This window comes from Mugil cephalus, chromosome 2 (genome assembly GCF_022458985.1).
Source record: "Mugil cephalus isolate CIBA_MC_2020 chromosome 2, CIBA_Mcephalus_1.1, whole genome shotgun sequence".
In the NCBI taxonomy this organism is placed as follows: domain Eukaryota; kingdom Metazoa; phylum Chordata; class Actinopteri; order Mugiliformes; family Mugilidae; genus Mugil; species Mugil cephalus.
In genome coordinates this window covers 24,733,730-24,752,845 of record NC_061771.1, presented here as the reverse complement: position 1 = coordinate 24,752,845, position 19,116 = coordinate 24,733,730, and the positions used below count along the sequence as shown (strand labels likewise).

The window sequence follows — 19,116 nt, the reverse complement described above, 5'->3', positions numbered from 1 at the left end:
ACAGATGAGTGAGCAAAATATACACAATGATTGATTGAGGTACTATCAGCATATTACACAGTTTGTGCATTAAAAGGTGATGTTATTGGAAATTCAAAAAATAAATTGTTAATTTTGATGGAAATTGTGAAAAACTAAATGATTGATCATTTAACTTCTGCAATCAGTAGATTTTTAGATGGTTTTATGTACAGTACTTTCAAAACGCACTTAGTGGTTTAACCATTTTGAATTAGGGGCGCGGTCCCTTTAAGAGCGTCATCGTTGTCATGGTTCCTGAAGACGTTTAGTCCCGCCTCCTGTCCTCTTTCACGTCCTCGGTTACACTATAAAATCAGCTGTGAGTCCAGCAGAGAGATTATTGGGCAGAAATCATCTGAACAGCAAACATGAGTGGAAGAGGAAAGGGCGGCAAAGGTCTCGGTAAGGGAGGCGCCAAGCGTCACCGCAAAGTTCTCCGTGATAACATCCAGGGTATCACTAAACCCGCTATCCGCCGCCTGGCTCGCCGTGGTGGAGTCAAGCGTATCTCCGGTCTGATCTACGAGGAGACCCGCGGTGTGTTGAAGGTTTTCCTGGAGAACGTCATCCGTGATGCCGTCACCTACACCGAGCACGCCAAGAGGAAGACCGTGACTGCCATGGATGTGGTCTATGCTCTCAAGAGGCAGGGACGTACTCTCTACGGTTTCGGAGGTTAAATTACGAACCCCTTCGCCGTCTAACAAAACAACGGTCCTTTTAAGGGCCACCCATCTCTACATAAAGACATGCTTTCCTTATTTTTATTGTGTAAACTTGCCAACACCAATCAAACACATCTTCCAATCTGGAAAGGGCTTCATGAAGAGCCATGAAGCTCCGTTGTCGTGGCCTCCGAAGAGTTGACGCTGTCAGCATAGACAGCCAAACCTGTGATTGTTGAGTTGATGAGCTCTGTTTTTATGTGAGGCCGAATTGTTCCATTTTCACAAAATAAAGACATTAAATCTCAAATTTAGCACACAACATTAATGGTGTTTGATTCTATCCAAGGGGATAAGGTTAAATTTTAAATACTGTTTCTAAAACCTTACCTATCCCCCTTGTCTTACCAAAACAATCATTCACCATTATCATTAAATGTGTCCAAAATTTAAATGCCTCAAAAGTCTTCAACGACTAGTTGTTTATGAAATGGGAAAGGAGTGAAAATTAAAAATAAAACATGTCTTTCTAAAATTATTGTCAGTGAATACATTGTCTAGTTGTTGGTGATTATTACTGTTGATAGAAACAGCACTTATTGTGCACTGTAGCAAAACAAAGAAGGGTAAATGTTAAATTCACATCCATACAAACACAATTATTCAGTCATTTTGGGTAAAACATTCGTTAAAGGTTTCTTGTGAACATAAACTTTGCTATTTTCTGACTGGAAATTGATTAAGGAAAACTGATTAATATAACCCAGGTTTTTATTAATTACTAAATTAAAGGGACATTTGCGGATAAGTCTTATTTTAATGGGTATATATATACGTTATATTTTTACTGTGGTGAAGTTTCACATTTCAAATCTATCCGGTCAGGGCGGCAACAAGTTATATTGCGCATGTTCAGGCTCACTGTGAAACTAACCAATCGTTTGTGAGCAACAGCACAGTTATATTTGCATAAAGCGGATATAAAATGGCTGCTCTGTGTGCTGAACTATATTCGTTTGAGAAACTTAAACGTTTAATCATGCCTGATCCAGTGAAAGCGCCCAAGAAGGGCTCTAAGAAAGCCGTCTCTAAGAGCGTATCTAAGACCGGCAAGAAGAAGAGAAAGACCAGGAAGGAGAGCTACGCCATCTATGTGTACAAGGTGTTGAAGCAGGTCCACCCTGACACCGGTATCTCCTCCAAGGCCATGAGCATCATGAACTCGTTCGTCAGCGACATCTTTGAGCGTATCGCCGGTGAGTCCTCTCGTCTTGCTCACTACAACAAGCGCTCCACCATCACCTCCAGGGAGATCCAGACCGCCGTCCGACTCCTGCTGCCCGGTGAGCTGGCCAAGCACGCCGTGTCTGAGGGAACCAAGGCCGTCACTAAGTACACCAGCTCCAAGTAAACTATCAACTGTTTACTGGAAACACAAAGGTCCTTTTCAGGGCCACACACTTGCAACTAAGAGCTGTACTCCTCAAATGTCAAACGTTTCTATTTTGATAATTTAATTCACAAAGTTTATATTCTTTAATGTTTTGTATGTAACAGGTCTGGACAATACTAGGAATTTTGTAATCTATCCGATACCAAGTAAAGTACAGGCGTAGTATCGCTGGTACTTTTTCTTGAAATGTCGTGATCAATGGGAAAAACTAATTTTCCATTTAGTTAGACATACAAGTATTTAGGCACATCTTTTAATTATAAAAGTGAAATAATTCATCCAAGGTTTTAGGGGAAAACCGTAATTAGTGCAAAAATAAGAAATGAGGGCAACGTAACAAAACTACAATGTATACAACCCAACGACAATGGGAGATAAAGTAACAAATTAATAATAGCGCGGGGATGGGGAACCTCCTAACCCACGCTGACTTGGAGAGCAGCTGCGCTCGCCTGAATTCTGATGAGTAATTTGCTCGACAAAAGTATCGAGGCCATCGCGCTATTATCGATCAGATACTGGCCATGGTATCGATATTTACATCGACATGCCCAGCATTTAACCCTCTGAATCCCAAGCCATTTTTTGGCCGATTTTGGTATCTGACACATTTTTACTGACTGTGATCTCATTTTTCTGTGCACAGTGAAGTCCTACACCTCTATAGATTCAGGACACACAGAGCTATAGGCTGATGTAACTCAATTATGTCTAGATGCAGTGTAAAAATGTTTTAAAACCTGTAAATAATTAGAATAAAAGAAAAACGGAAATTGAATTGATCAGATTTTTTTCTTGTAAAATAAAAAAAAAATTATGAATTATTGTATGCAACACATTTTCAGGTGTCCTGAAGCATAAGGAACATAGGGAAAATATTGGTGGTTTCACTACATTCAGAGAATTTAAAAATTCTGAGACTTCTTTTGCTATTTGTCATTTTCAGCCGTTTTTTAATCTGTTACATTTTGACTTACTGTGGTCTCATTTTTTATTGTAATATAAAGTCCGGCGCATCTATAGGTCAGGACAAGCCCGGCTACACGCTGATATAACTCAATAATGTCTCCGAAGAAGTATAAAATAATCAGAATGTAAGAAAATATTGTAAAAAGAACAGGATTGTTTACTTTCCGCCCCTCCCCCCGCCGGCCACATACACACAGACGCTCCTTCGCACATACACACAGGCGCTCACACCTCCTCCCCTCCTTTCTTTCACACTCCAGGGGGTTGTTTATTCCCTTTAACTTGCCATATAAGGCACTGAGAGCAGGCACACGGAGCCTGATCATTGGTTCTGAGCGGTTCTGACTCGGATGTCGCGTCTGGAAGGCACTACCCAGGGAAGAAAAGTTCAGCCAATTGTTGAAGAGCGATCACAGGCTGTATGCAAATCATTCAGGGCTCGCTGGAAGCAGGGAAGACCGTAGAGTTTATGCCTTTTTACAGAATTAATCTAGAGCAAAGGGTTAATTTTCTGCGGAAGATGCGTTATACCGAAGCGATGTTGATGAAATTTCGTAAAATTGGTCCGTTTTCTCCGTAAAGTTTCGATATGTTAATGACGTCGCCTCTGAGGCAAACTTCAGAATCTCGCGATTGCGACAGTCTTTACAGCTTTCAGATCAGACAAAGGGTTTGTAAATACGAGTAATTTAAAAAAAACGAGTAATTTGAGCCCGCGGCTGGGACGACTTCCTTATGCATTCTAGATGAGTGTTGCAGCGAAACAGTTTCTACAAATGAACTGTATTTACCTGCAGACATGTTTTACTGATTAAGACAGAGTTGACTGGAGGAACTATGGGTTTAATTACGGCAACATGTACATTTTTTGTCCTTCTTCTCGCTGTACCAGGTATTGTATATCTATTTTTTATGTTGGGGGTTAGGTTGTTTTAATCAAAGTAAACATTGAGTGAGTATCGTTTATTTATCATTTATCTGATTTATTCTCAGGTAACCACATTTTTGGAATCACAAATGTAACTGGAAAAAATTATACTAATCAGAGAGATTCAGTTTTAAGACTTTGTCAAGCTTTTTGTAGGCAATCAATGTATGTTGTCTGGCACAAATGGACATCACTAAAGAATATGTCTCCTCTTTTTTCAGACTTTGCTAGGGTATTATTGCAGTCGTCTTCATTTGTTTGTTTGCCTTTCTGCCTTTTGTTTTATCTTTTGTCTTCAGCAAGCGACCGCATTCAGATGATGCATCTGACTTGATCATTTGAGTTTGATTCTAAATGTATAGTGTATTTCCGATTTCATCCAGCTAAACGCTAGTGACCCTCTGCCAATAAAAGCCGCACATGCCTGTGCTGTATGCGTCATGTCTTGAGCCAACTGAGTTGTTTAGCATTGTTTTTCCTACCTGTGTTTTTGGCACATGCTGGCTTTTTTGGGGTAGATTCTGTTTGCCCCAGAGTGGATTTGAGCGGGTTGTCCACAAACTAGAGGGTTAGTGTCTGAAAAGTCCTTGAGCAAGACACCGTACCCCCTGTTGCTCCCATCTGTGTGTGAATGTGTGAGCAAAAGAGAAGATGTATCTGTAACCGTCAAGCATTTTTAGTCGATAGAAAGATGCTACATAAAAACAAGGCCTTTTATCTCCAGCTCATATTGAGTGTATAACTGTACATTTATTATGTTTTTGGAAATAGCTAAATCGACTTAGAGTGTCACTGTAAATCCAAATCATGTTGAGAAGAGTTTAAGGCTTATCCAGCATATTATATGGATATCTTATGCAGAGCCATGAGGTTTTCATTCTCATTTTCATCCAATCTTTTTTTTTTTTTTTTTTTTTTTTTTTTAAGCTGAAATGAAAACCTGCTGGTTGATAGTTTTTTTTTGTGACACCTGGTTTGATAAGCATCACAGCAGTTGTCACAATATACTGGAGTTGTACAATAATTACAAAATATTTCTGTTTCTGTCATGTATTAATCTTATACTTTCTGGATTTTTCTGTCTTACAGTAGTACAGAGTCAGAATGGCTGGTCAGTAGAGTACACTGCGACTCAGATCTGTGCTCTAAAAGGATCAACTGTGACAATACAGAGCACCTACACATACCCCTCTACTTCACATAGCAAAGTTGAGAAAACATTATGGTTCATAGAAGAGAGTAACCCTGGTTATGTGGATCTGAAGACAGACCCACGTTATTCAGGTCGTGTCCACTATGACTGTACAAGTAACGTCTGTAGTCTGAAAATCTCAAACGTGAGTATCAGTGACTCAGCTACGTACAACTTTAGATTCGAAACAAACATAACAGGAAGGAAATATAGTGGTGAACCTGGAGTCACTCTGACAGTAACAGGTAAGATCTTTATTTGTCTATTCATCAATTTAATCTCTGTCTGCTCAGTGAGTTCTTAGTTCTTGACCCATATTCTTTGCTCGGAAAATATTTTACACCAACCAGAAGTCCTTTTTTAATATTTTCCAAACCGTGTCTGGTTTAAATTGAGTGTATTTGTTTGTGTATGTGTTGACACTTTGACTTGAACACCTCTCCTCTTTGTTTGCCAACACAGATCTTCAGGTCGAGGTGAACAAAAAATTTTTTAACTCAGTACAACTGACGTGTCACACCAGTTGTACTCTTCCTGGTCCACTATCCTACATCTGGTACAGTGATGGTAAAAGCATTGATGGAAAAACATCTTCTTATTATGAACATCGAGGTGAATCTACAGAAAAGTACTCTTGTGCTTTAAAAGGACACAAGAATACCATCTCTCCTTCAGTGTGTAAGTTTACTTCTCAACCTTCTGTAATGAAAAACAATCTGATGCAATCATGAAAATATGCTGTACCATGATTTTATTTGTTTTTACTTGTGCCAGTTTACCTTGAGTATATAGCTGGTGTAGGTAGGGTTGTGCATGACTTGTTTCCCTACTCCTGAGGAATTATGGATAGGGGGTAGAGTGTGTTCTCCCCTGATGCAAAACTAGCAGTTTCCAAAGTGTCCTTGAGCATGGTTCTAAACCCAAAGTTACTTCACTTAAGAGAATGCATTAATGTTTTAAAACAAGGACCATATTACCTAAGATAACCAAATGATATGCTGATAGAACAAGAAAATTTCACTTGCCAAAAATCAAATAAATATATCAAGCCTCAAATAACCCACAGGCATCTCTAAACTAGTTTTACTAAAAACACATACATTTGTATCCGAAATGAGTTTCCTCCATAGGGTGGCCGGGCTCAGCCTTAGAGATAGGGCAAGGAGCTCGGACACTCGGGAGGAGCTCAGAGTAGAACCGCTGCTCCTCCACGTTGAGAGGAGCCAGTTGAGGTGGTTCGGGCATCTGGTGAGGATGCCCCCCGGACGCCTCCCTTTAGAGGTGTTCCGGGCATGTCCCACGGGTAGGAGGCCTCGGGGTTGCCCCAGGACACGATGGAGGGATTATATCTCCCGTCTGGCCTGGGTGCGCCTGGGGATTCCTCCGGAGGAGATGGTGGAAGTGGCTGGGGAGAAGGCCGTCTGGACCTCCCTCCTAAAGCTGCCCCCCCCCCCCCGGATCCGGATAAGCGGACAAAAACGAGACGAGACAAGACGAAACATACATTTGTACTGTTACATTACAAATATGAACAAAAACAGTCTGTTATGAACTGACAGTAAGTAGTGTCATTGCTCTGTATTGTACACCAATCAAGCACAGCATTATGACCACTGACAAGAGAAATAAATAACATTGACCATCTTGTGAGAATTCAATGTACTGCTGGGACGTTTTTGGACCGGGTGTTCATGTAAATGTTACTTTAGACATGTACCACCCATCTAGAGCACACCAGAAACAGCATCTATTTAAAAAAAAAAAAAAAAATAGACAGAGCTGACATGTCAGAGCCATTGTCACCCACCTGATTTAAATTCTTGCTGGCATTTCATCCTGCAGACAGATATCATTGTTGTGCAGAGGCATGGGAGGATGTCCGTTCTCCTCCAGTTGTGGCAGTTTCAATACCTCTTCATGAACAATTTGTTCCCTCTTTCAGGTTCCTGGAAAATGACACAATCAATTAATTAGCGGATCTCATCTAAACGTTAATGTTTGTTTTTATCTCCTTCAGATGCTCCAAGGCTTCCCTCTGTGAGTCCCTCTGGTGAGATATTGGAGGGTAGTTCAGTGACTTTTAACTGTAGCAGTGATGCTAACCCAGCAGCTAAATACACCTGGTACAAGGTGAATGGCAATACACAGGAAGTATCTGACCTTGTCATTGGATCCATCAAGTCCTCTGACTCTGGAGAGTATCGCTGCACAGCTGAGAATGATCTGGGAAATACATCTAAAACCATTTGGGTGGATGTTAAATGTGAGTCATCTTAGGTTCTTTATACTGACAAAAACGTTAGCAGGAGGCCTAATTCACTTTGAGAATGGAATACTTTTGAGACACATGTTGCTGTTGCTATTAGATTGCATTATGTGGTAGATTTGAATCATATTAAGAAGCAGAGGTCATGTTTCCCAGTGTCTGTGTCTTTAATCATCTGTTCTATATATATAGATCCTCCAAGGCATCACTCTGTATCAGTGAGTCCATCTGGTGAGATTGTGGAGGGCAGTTCAGTGACTCTGAACTGTAGCAGTGATGCTAACCCAGCAGCAACATATACTTGGTACAGGGACAACCAACAACTATCCAGTGGACTTCAGGGTATTCATATTTTCACCCCCATTACATATAAAAATGGAGGGAACTACTACTGCAAGTCTGAGAATAAGTATGGTCAGATCAACTCTTCACGTCTACTCATAGATGTTAAATGTAGGTCACATTTTATTATAATACACACAACCTTCCAAATAATGCACAGGGATAATATCAACCTGTACATATTGCTTCATCTGTTGCACATCTGTTACAGATCCTCCAAAGAGTTCCTCGGTTTCAGTAACCCCCCCTGGTGAGATAATGGAGAACACTTCAGTGACTCTGACGTGTAACACTGATGCTAACCCAGCAGCTACCTACACGTGGTACAAGGACAACCAGATGCTTCGTCAAGGACCATCAAAGGGTTATGAATTCATCTCCATCAGCCCTGCGGACAGCGGGAAATACTTCTGCAAGTCTGAGAATCACCATGGCCAGATCAACTCTTCATTTCATTTTGTGGATGTCCAGTGTACGTTTTATTTTCCTCCGAGCATATATGTTAGTGTATACCGCACATGTTAATATTAACAAAACGTTTCTCCATTATGTGCTCTAGATCCTCCACGGCATCCCTCTGTGTCAGTGATTTCCTCTGGTGAGATAGTAGAGGGCGGTTCAGTGACTCTGACCTGTAGCAGTGATGCTAACCCAGCAGCTACCTACACCTGGTACAAGGAGAACGAAGACTCACCAAAAGCTTCAGGCCAGACCTTCACCATCACTGACAGCAGACCTGAACACAGTGGGAATTATTACTGTGAAGCCGAGAACATCAGAGGACGTCATAACTCCACCTCTCGTCTGACTATTGTGCCAGGTATAGTTTTAGGTTCTGCTCTATAAGTCTGGGTGCCCTTGCACTGAAAAACAAGTCTGAAGGTGGACTGAGATATATTTCCAACACAGTCAGAACACGAAAAGTTTCACCGACCATTCACACCTTGAGACTGGAGTCTCTCAAAAACAATGGATCGATGGAATACCATCCCTTCCTTCGGCAAAGAAAACAAAATTAAAATAGATTCCTCATCTCAGTACATGGTCACGGCAGCAAAACAATCATAAATAAACACCATAAACCTCCAGGTGAACCAAACTTCTTTAGAAGCCCAAACCAAAGGTACCTGTGCTGTATTTACAGATTTCAATGACCATACTTCCTGAAGTTGAACACACACACTTCCTTGTTCACTTCTCACTATAATTTGCATTACTGGTGATAGGTACACCTAATAAGCTGGTATGTGAACAGAAATATTTTTCTACTACTTTACATGGTCATTGGGGGAAAAATATCTGAAATTACTCTTTTTTTTTATTGCAGTTTTCCCGAAGGAATTGAAATTTGCAGTCATTGGTATCAGCTCATTTGTACTCCTGGCTATCATACTAGTCTTTGTCCTCCTTTTGAAAAGGTGGGTACATCTTATGCACATTAGATACCTGAAAGACACATGTAATCGGTAAGTTTCATAATTTAACATGTAAGTATCTTAAGCAGAAAAAAGAAGGCCTCGGCCTCAGAGGAACCGTCGGAGCCTGGAGAAAGCCCAAACATCATTAAACAGGTGAGCCATGGCATTCAGGAATTCAGTGTGAAATCTAGTAAAACCAAAGTCTATCCGTGATTCAGTTCAATAAATCAGATTTTCTTGCTTTTCTTGCTACAGTCTTGGCTCCAGCATTCGGGAGTCACTGCAAAAAAGGGGTTAAATATATGAAGCAGTAAAGAAACATGTGATTGTCATAATGATATACAACTTTTGGTCATTGTCAGCACGTCTGGGAATGAACATATCATTAAATGATGTGCAGACATAGCCCACACAACAATGCAGCTCTTTCGCCAGTCTCCTTCACTGAAACCTTTACAACATTTATTTATCAGGGCGGTCAATAAATATAACACTGAATCTCTATTAATTCTATTCTATTAACCAATTAAGCTTTTATTACTGCTACAACTCAAAGTCTGAGCTTCTCAGCTTTGAAATTAATCTGATGGTAACTCCCGTTACTTACTCAGTAATTGCAGATCATTTCGTTCTCGTCAAAACCTCATTAGGGATTCATTGCTGAACTTGCAGTTTTCAACACTGTAGTGCAGATTTAATGTTTAAGAGATTTAAAGGTTTCCTTGTCTTTGCAGCATCTCTGCAGTCAATCAGACGAGCAGGAAGAGCTTCACTACGCCAGCGTCGGCTTCTTGAAAACCGATGCAGATGCCATCTACGCCAACATCGAACAAGTTGGACCTCGCAGACACAACAAGAAAGAGGATGAGAGTGTGGTGTACGCTGCGACGGGATTGACGTACGATTCAGACGTATGCTAACCACCTTAAAGGTTCCTTATATGGAAAGAACACACTTGGAACACTTGTGTTATACAAGCTGAGTACTAAGAGAATAAGAAAAGAGGAAATATACACCCCACGATAACTAAAATCTTAAAACATTGAATGACAAGGTGTGTCCAAATGTTTGACTTGTAGTGCAAGTGTAGAGCATATCTCAAGGTACTTGTACTGCAAACTATATCAGAGAAAATATCTTTGATAAAAAACATCAAGTCAGATCATAGATCATAATTGAGATTGATTGAGATCATAACATCCTTCTGTTTCTCTGATCACATTGTTTTATCACTTCCTCGTTAGTATAGTGGACAGTATCTCTGCCTGTCACGCGGAAGACCGGGATTCGATTCCCCGGTGGGGAGAAGTTTTTTAAAAAAGGAACTGGTAGGGCTGTGAAAGTTAACGCGTTAACTCGGATTAATCCATTGTCACGATAAATCAGATTAAAAACTTAAAAAAATTAATTTATCTGCAGCACAGAATGATTCTGACAGTCTTATTTCAGGTAGTTTGTCTAAGTAAAGTTACCGTGAAGCATGTGCAAATGTGCAGTTGATCCGAGAGTGACAGGCAGCAGAACCAACCAACAAGATAGAAGAGGCTAACAGCACCCTCGTCCTCTACCTGGGACATATTATGCACGCTCTACAGGACAGAGTTTTCTTTTCACCAAAGCACTTCCATCTTAAAATAGCACATTAACACCTTGCATATGTTAGTCAGGGATTCTGCTAACACTTTGCTAATGCATCGCCCAGCTTCACAGAGACAAACCAAAACAAACCCAGACAAAGACAAGCTGGCAATGCTGGCTTGCAAATGTGTCCACTCCTGCAACCACTGGTCACTGGGAGAGACTGTTCTCAGTTGAAGCAACATTAGAAATAAGAAGCGGTCAGCTCTCTTGTTGTTGGACAATGTCAAGTTAGTTTGTCTTAGTAGCAACACGGACCCATTAATCAATGTTAAGTGCAGATATATCCCCTTCTTTCTTGAGTCTGTTTGCTTGTGTAAAATGAAACATGATTAATATAGATTAAGAATTAATGATATTTAATTGTGATTAATCAAAATTAATCCACAGCAACCCTGTGATTAACCTGATTCAAATTTTTAATCGTTTAACAGCACTAGTAACTGGACTTTAGATTAGAGATGACGTTTTGCCACTCATCCAAGTAGCTCCATCTGTTCTAACGGGCTCGTGGGAAGTTGAGCTTTAAACAGGGAACTCTGTGGATATAACCCATCAGGAACTTGGCTGACCAGAGACTGGTGCAACCAAAGATGAAATAACATTGACCATCTTGTGGCAAAGCAATGTTCTGTGTTCTATACAAAGAAGGTGGTCCGGTTAAAATTTTTTTATTTAAATAATAATTTTAAGTCTTTTCATTAGACCGAAATCTTGTCCATGTCTGGTGTGTGAGTGTTGCTTTCTTCAGTATGACTGCCAAAAAGGATCCATTTATCAATATTAAACTATGCCAGACTGTTGTGTTTGTGTTAACTACTATGCTGTACAGCGCAACCAAATTCCCCGCATTTTCCTGACTTCACGATGAGTGTCCTCATCTTCTACATCTTCTCGCCTGATGTTGCAGTACAGAACATCTGTCTGGCTCTAAGAGAAGTAGATGGTACTGTAGTGAACATCATCCTGTTGTTCTGTTGGTTGTATTGGTGCTGCAGAGGTCGGGGTGCCATACACTGGACCCATGTCAAAAGAAAACTTGAGAATAACTCATTTATTTTGACATACTGTAAAAAAAGGACCATTTTCTGTGCACCGTTCCTTAAGAGGAAGTTAACCTTTTGATGCACAACATATGCACCCCCCTTCCAATGTACAACATGGGTCAAAAATGACCCACATTCATTCCCTTGCATATTTGATGCTGTCTGAGTTTTTCTTTCTTCTTAGTTTTGAAAACAATTTATTTTATCACTGAATACTCCAAGTAGTATTTAAATATCTACAGATAACTACAGATCATTGTTTACATTTTTCCTCTCATACTTTATGAACAAAAATACTTGAGCAGTGAATGGGACCAAATATTTTTGTGTTTAATACTTGTAAAATGTCTATTTGTCATTTTGTCACACAAACAGAAAGAAATGTGGCTATTGAGCTGAACTGTATCAGTGGTTTAACAACTGTACACTGGTGAAATATGACCAAACAAGATGAGAATCAACTGATCATGACAGAAGTTTGTTTATCTTGTTTCTTTTCTCTCCATCTTCTCTGTTTTTACCCGGCTGGCCTCAGACAGATGAGTACCTCCATATGAGCTGGTTCTGCTCAAGGTTTCTTCCTTTTAAAGGGAACGTTTCCTTCATGCTGCTCAGGAAGATTCAGGCTGTTTTTTTTGTTAACCCAAACCCCTCTTTAATTATTTTTATTTGGTAGCTTTTGTTATCACTGTTAGTTCCTTAAATGCATTTATGGCAGTTTGTTCATTCTTGGCAGCTGTGCTGCTGGTGGTATCATATCGCCTTTTAACAAACACTGACTGTTGAAAACAGAGAAAGAAAGAAATCCTATTGTAGTTTAGTGCTGTCACTAAAATTAAACGTGCATATGCTGCAGATTACTCTGTATTTGTGGAGGCATTGTTTCTGTGTAAAGAGGAGAATTGTTACATTTAGAGACAATTATCAATTCCTCCGTTCATGAGAAATATTTAAATTCAAATGGATTCAGAGTATAAAACAGACAAAAACAAGAAACCACGTTAGAAATCTTGATAAGAGAGGAAACACCGACAGAGAACAGCTCTGACCGAAGTCGGCTGCTCCATCAGCCTCCACATCAATATTGTGTTTGCTGTCGACACAACATCCCCACTTTATTCTACATTGATGACCGACACACGATTGTTTTGACTTTTAATCTCTGAACAAACATGTGTCACAGCTGGAAAACGTCTTTGGACGGAGCTCTGATGAATGTGGAACACTTTTAAGAGACAAAAGAGTGGAAAAAGTCGACGAGCAGCGCCAAGCTCCGCGGTGAGTCGGTGAGGTTTGGAGGCTCCACGAAAAAAATAAAAACACCACCAGAGCTCAGCATGAGCTGAACATAAAGGAAAACTATTCCGCTATGTGCCCCTTCAGTTTCAGCCCTCATATCTGCTCCAAAAGTCGTTTATTCCTCTTGAATGTGTCCAGAGAAAACACAAGCAGCAACATTCTGCCCGTACACAGGAGAGAGCCGGGCTGGGCTGAGTCTCTTCGGTTCTCATGGTGTGTTTAAGTGCCGCCTCCTCCTCCAAGTTTTTCATCACTGCAGTCTGACTCTGGTTGACTAGCGACAAACGACACAAGGAAAATGACAGAAGTAGCTCCACCCCCGGCTAAAGCCGTGAAGAAGAAGGCGTCCAAGCCGAAAAAAGTGGGACCCACCGTCAGCGAGCTGATCGTTAAATCTGTGGCCGCTTCCAAGGAGCGAAGCGGCGTCTCTGCAGCCGCCCTCAAGAAGGCTCTGGCTGCCGGCGGCTACGACGTGGACAAGAACAAGGCCCGCGTCAAGACCGCTATCAAGAGCCTGGTGACCAAGGGGACTTTGGTTCAGACCAAGGGAACCGGGGCCTCCGGATCCTTCAAGATCAACAAGAAGGCTGAAAGCAAGGCCAAGAAGCCCGTCAAGAAAGTTGCCACTAAAGCCAAGAAGCCCGCAGCGGCCGCTAAAAAGTCTCCCAAGAAAGCCAAGAAGCCCGCAGCAGCTGCTAAGAAATCTCCCAAGAAAGTCAAGAAACCAGCAGCGGTAAAGAAAGCAGCCAAGAGCCCCAAGAAGGCCACAAAGAGTCCTAAGAAGGCTGCCAAGAGCCCCAAGAAGGTGGTCAAGAAGGCCCCTGCAGCCAAGAAGGCCCCCGCTAAGAAGGTAGCCAAGCCTAAAGTCAAGAAGGCAGCACCCAAGAAGAAGTGAGCTCCTGAAACATCACGACTCCTCAAAGGCTGTTTTCAGAGCCACCCATAACAACCCATAAGAAATCATTCCTCTCATCAGCTAAAGGAAAAACAACTAAAACTGGCTACAACTAGTCTCATTAAACAAAAGATACAAATCATTCCTCAATCATGATTATCGACATCATGATTCATTAAACATAAATTATAAACATAAATTATTATTTACCATCCAGGGATGTCAGTGCTAAAAGTAAAAAAAATAAAAGCCTAATAAGGACAATGTATTTATATAATAAAATAGACAATACTATTTGAAGTGTAGGGGTGTTGAATTGTGGAGTATTTCTCATGGGTCCACTATCTGTGTGTTCACTGAGGCCTTTGTGGGTGAACAGCAGAATTTTATAATTTTGGAGTGGGAAAGGGAATCAGTGCATTGAGTAAAGGATAGGCGTTATGTGCTCATATTTACTTACAATGTGTAAACAATTTATTTACAGGATGTGTTTTATCAATATCCTAATTTACTACATCTGAAATGTAGTGAAACCATTGATTTGGAGTGACAACCCTTGTTAGGGTCTGATCTATGAGGAGACCCGCGGTGTGTTGAAGGTTTTCCTGGAGAACGTCATTCGTGATGCCGTCACCTACACCGAGCACGCCAAGAGAAAGACCGTGACTGCCATGGATGTGGTCTATGCCCTCAAGAGGCAGGGGCGTACTCTCTACGGTTTCGGAGGTTAACTTACGAACCCTTTCGCCGTCTAACAAAACAAAGGTCCTTTTAAGGGCCACCCATCTCTACATAAAGACATGCTTTCCTCATTTTTATTGTGTAAACTTGCCAACACCCATCAAACACATATGTTAATTTATGATGGTTCTGTTATACATCATTAGAAAATCACATAGCATTATGGTTATGAGAAGTCGGACAAACATCTGGTGATCTTCCAAACTGGGAAGGGCTTCATGAAGAGCCATAAAGCTCCTTTGTTGTGGCCTCCAAAGAAGAGTTGACGCTGTCAGCAGAGACACAGCCAAACCCGTGATTGTTGAGTTGATGAGCTCTGTTTTTATGAGAGGCCGAATTGTTCCATTTTCACAAAATAAAGACATTAAATCTCAAATTTAGCACACAACATTAATGGTGTTTGATTCTATCCAAGGGGATAAGGTTCAGTTTTAAATACTGCTTCTAAAACCTTACCTATCCCCCTTGTCTTACCAAAACAATCATTCACCATTATCATTAAATTTGTCTAAAATTTAAATGATGCCTCAAAAGCATTAACGACTAGTTGTTTATGAAATGGGAAAGGAGTGAAAATTAAAAATAAAACATGTCTTTCTAAAATTATTGTCAGTGAATACATTGTCTAGTTGTTGGTGATTATTACTGTTGATAGAGACAGCACTTATTGTGCACTGTAGCAAAACAAAGAAGGGTAAATGTTAAATTCACATCCATACAAACACAATTATTCAGTCATTTTGGGTAAAACATTCGTTAAAGGTTTCTTGTGAACATAAACTTTGCTATTTTCTGACTGGAAATTGATTAAGGAAAACTGATTAATATAACCCAGGTTTTTATTAATTACTAAATTAAAGTGACATTTGCGGATAAGTCTTATTTTAATGGGTATATATATACGTTATATTTTTACTGTGGTGAAGTTTCACATTTCAAATCTATCCGGTCAGGGCGGCAACAAGTTATATTGCGCATGTTCAGGCTCACTGTGAAACTAACCAATCGTTTGTGAGCAACAGCACAGTTATATTTGCATAAAGCGGATATAAAATGGCTGCTCTGTGCGCTGAACTTTATTCGTTTGAGAAACTTAAACGTTTAATCATGCCTGATCCAGTGAAAGCGCCCAAGAAGGGCTCTAAGAAAGCCGTCTCTAAGAGCGTGTCTAAGACCGGCAAGAAGAAGAGAAAGACCAGGAAGGAGAGCTACGCCATCTACGTGTACAAGGTGTTGAAGCAGGTCCACCCTGACACCGGTATCTCCTCCAAGGCCATGAGCATCATGAACTCGTTCGTCAGCGACATCTTTGAGCGGATCGCCGGTGAGTCCTCTCGTCTTGCTCACTACAACAAGCGCTCCACTATCACCTCCAGGGAGATCCAGACCGCCGTCCGACTCCTGCTGCCCGGTGAGCTGGCCAAGCACGCCGTGTCTGAGGGAACCAAGGCCGTCACCAAGTACACCAGCTCCAAGTAAACTATCAACTGTTTACTGGAAACACAAAGGTCCTTTTCAGGGCCACACACTTGCAACTAAGAGCTGTATTCCTTAAATGTCAAACGTTTCTATTTTGATAATTTAATTCACAAAGTTTATATTCTTTAATGTTTTGTATGTAACAGGTCTGGACAATACTAGGAGTTTTGTAATCTATCCGATACCAAATAAAGTACAGGCGTAGTATCGCTGGTACTTTTTCTTGAAATGTCGTGATCAATGGGGAAAAACTAATTTTCCATTTAGTTAGACATGCAAGTATTTAGGCACATCTTTTAAAATTATAAAAGTGAAATAATTCAAAGGTTTTAGGGGAAAACCGTAATTGGTGCAAAAATAAGAAAGTAACATTAAATGAGCGGGGATGGGGAAGCTCCTAACCAACACTGACTTGGAGGGCAGCTGAGTTCTGATGAGTAATTTGCTCGACAAAAGTATCGAGGCCATCGCGCTATTATCGATCCGATACTGGCCATGGTATCGATACTATCGATATTTACATCGAAATTCCCACCATTTAATGATATTTGGTGAAAATGTTTTGATTTGTGATCATGTTTGTTGGGAATATATAAAATAATGACAACGCTCCTGACAGAAATAACAAACCCTAACAAGGGTTGTCACTCCAAATCAATGGTTTCACTACATTTCAGATGTAGTAAATTAGGATATTGATAAAACACATCCTGTAAATAAATAGTTTACACATTGTAAGTAAATATGACCGCATAACCCCCATCCTTTACTCAATGCACTGATTCCCTTTCCCACTCAAATTATAAAATTCGTCTATTCACCCACACACGTACTCCACAATTTGACACCCCTACACTTCAAATAGCATCGTCTATTTTATTATATAAATACATATTCCGTATTAGGCTTTTATTTTTTTTTTTTTACTTAATGGCCTAAATTTATGTTTAATGAATCATGATGGCGATAATCATGATTGAGGAATGATTTATGAGACAAGCTGTAGTCAGTTTGTTTGTTGTAGTTGTTTGTTTTTCCTTTTGCTGACGAGAGAAATGAGTTCCAACGGAAACTTTTCCTTTCAGTTTTAGCGGTTATTTTTGACATTAAAATAATATCCTTACAGGATACAATGAATTGCAATAAGGTCGATTAGAAACAAAGTTGATTCTACACTTTCCTTTAAATAAATATAGAAGTGATATTGTTGATGTGAGGAATGATTTCTCTTAAGATTGTTGTGGGTGGCTCTGAAAAGAGCCTTTGAGGAGTCGTGATGTTTCAGGAGCTCACTTCTTCTTGGGTGCTGCCTTCTTGACTTTAGGCTTGGCTACCTTCTTAGCGGGGGCCTTCTTGGCTGCAGGGGCCTTCTTGACCACCTTCTTGGGGCTCTTGGCAGCCTTCTTAGGACTCTTTGTGGCCTTCTTGGGGCTCTTGGCTGCTTTCTTTACCGCTGCTGGTTTCTTGACTTTCTTGGGAGATTTCTTAGCAGCTGCTGCGGGCTTCTTGGCTTTCTTGGGAGACTTTTTAGCGGCCGCTGCGGGCTTCTTGGCTTTAGTGGCAGCTTTCTTGACGGGCTTCTTGGCCTTGCTTTCAGCCTTCTTGTTGATCTTGAAGGATCCGGAGGCCCCGGTTCCCTTGGTCTGAACCAAAGTCCCCTTGGTCACCAGGCTCTTGATGGCGGTCTTGACGCGGGCCTTGTTCTTATCCACGTCGTAGCCGCCGGCAGCCAGAGCCTTCTTGAGGGCGGCTGCAGAGACGCCGCTCCGCTCCTTGGAAGCGGCCACAGATTTAACGATCAGCTCGCTGACGGTGGGGCCCACCTTTTTCGGTTTGGACGCCTTCTTCTTGACGGCTTTAGCCGGAGCTGGAGCGGGAGCCGGAGCTGGAGCTACTTCTGCCATTTTCCTTCCTGTCGTTTGTCGCTAGTCAACCAGAGTCAGACTGCAGTGATGAAAAACTCGGAGCAGGAGGCGGCACTTAAACACACCATGAGAACCGTAGAGACTCAGCCCAGCCCGGCTCTCTCCTGTGTACGGGCAGAATGTCGCTGCTTGTGTTTTCTCTGGACACATTCAAGTGGAATAAACGACTTTTGGAGCAGATATGAGGGCTGAAACTGAAGGGGCACATAGCGGAATGGCTTTCCTTTATGTTCAGCTCAGGCTGAGCTCTGGTGGTGCTTTTATTTTTATCGTGGGGCCTCCAAACCTCACCGACTCACCGCGGAGCTCGGCGCTGCTCGTCGACTTTTTCCACTCTTTTGTCTCTTAAAAGTGTTCCACATTCATCAGAGCTCCGTCCAAAGACGTTTTCCAGCTGTGACACGTATTTGTTCAGAGATTAAAAGTTAAAACAACCGTGTGTCGGTCATCAATGTAGAATAAAGTGGGGATGTTGTGTCGACAGCAAACACAATATTGATGTGGAGGCTGATGGAGCAGCCGACTTCGGTCAGATTTGTTCTCTGTCGGTGTTTCCTCTCTTATCAAGATTTCTAACGTGGTTTCTTGTTTTTGTCTGTTTTATACTCTGAATCCATTTGAATTTAAATATTTCTCATGAACGGAGAAATTGAGAATTGTCTCTAAATGTAACAAATCTCCTCTTTACACGGAAACAATGCCTCCACAAATACAGAGTAATCTGCAGCATATGCACGTTTAATTTTAGTGACAGCACTAAACTACAATAGGATTTCTTTCTTTCTCTGTTTTCAACTGTCAGTGTTTGTTAAAAGACGATATGCTACCACAAGCAGCAC

General features: G+C 41.1%; 6 protein-coding genes across 6 annotated transcripts; 5 read left to right on the top strand and 1 right to left on the bottom strand.

Annotated features, from left to right (window-relative positions):
• The first annotated feature begins 383 nt into the window (after positions 1-383).
• LOC125003632 (histone H4) lies at positions 384-1,202 on the top strand. Its single transcript, XM_047577631.1, has one exon. It carries the CDS (start codon positions 390-392, stop codon positions 699-701), a length of 312 nt encoding a protein of 103 aa, XP_047433587.1. The 5' UTR covers positions 384-389; the 3' UTR covers positions 702-1,202.
• Positions 1,203-1,712: 510 nt separating this feature from the next.
• On the top strand, positions 1,713-2,405 carry LOC125003628 (histone H2B 1/2-like). The gene has a single exon (XM_047577628.1). It carries the CDS (start codon positions 1,726-1,728, stop codon positions 2,095-2,097), a length of 372 nt encoding a protein of 123 aa, XP_047433584.1. The 5' UTR covers positions 1,713-1,725; the 3' UTR covers positions 2,098-2,405.
• A 687-nt stretch (positions 2,406-3,092) lies between these two features.
• Positions 3,093-12,798, top strand: LOC125003620 (Fc receptor-like protein 2). Its single transcript, XM_047577620.1, has 10 exons — positions 3,093-4,000; positions 5,126-5,473; positions 5,691-5,906; positions 7,246-7,491; positions 7,687-7,947; positions 8,048-8,308; positions 8,396-8,656; positions 9,164-9,254; positions 9,341-9,407; positions 9,989-12,798. Exons 1-10 carry the CDS (start codon positions 3,946-3,948, stop codon positions 10,172-10,174), a joined length of 1,992 nt encoding a protein of 663 aa, XP_047433576.1. The 5' UTR covers positions 3,093-3,945; the 3' UTR covers positions 10,175-12,798.
• Positions 12,799-13,535: 737 nt separating this feature from the next.
• On the top strand, positions 13,536-14,326 carry LOC125003624 (histone H1-like). The gene has a single exon (XM_047577624.1). The coding sequence runs from the start codon at positions 13,536-13,538 to the stop codon at positions 14,130-14,132; it is 597 nt and encodes a 198-aa protein (XP_047433580.1). The 3' UTR covers positions 14,133-14,326.
• Positions 14,327-15,834: 1,508 nt separating this feature from the next.
• Positions 15,835-17,159, top strand: LOC125003625 (histone H2B 1/2-like). Its single transcript, XM_047577625.1, has one exon. It carries the CDS (start codon positions 15,927-15,929, stop codon positions 16,350-16,352), a length of 426 nt encoding a protein of 141 aa, XP_047433581.1. The 5' UTR covers positions 15,835-15,926; the 3' UTR covers positions 16,353-17,159.
• Positions 17,160-17,320: 161 nt separating this feature from the next.
• On the bottom strand, positions 17,321-18,940 carry LOC125003623 (histone H1-like). Its single transcript, XM_047577623.1, has one exon. It carries the CDS (start codon positions 18,254-18,256, stop codon positions 17,642-17,644), a length of 615 nt encoding a protein of 204 aa, XP_047433579.1. The 5' UTR covers positions 18,257-18,940; the 3' UTR covers positions 17,321-17,641.
• Between the last annotated feature and the right edge of the window lie 176 nt (positions 18,941-19,116).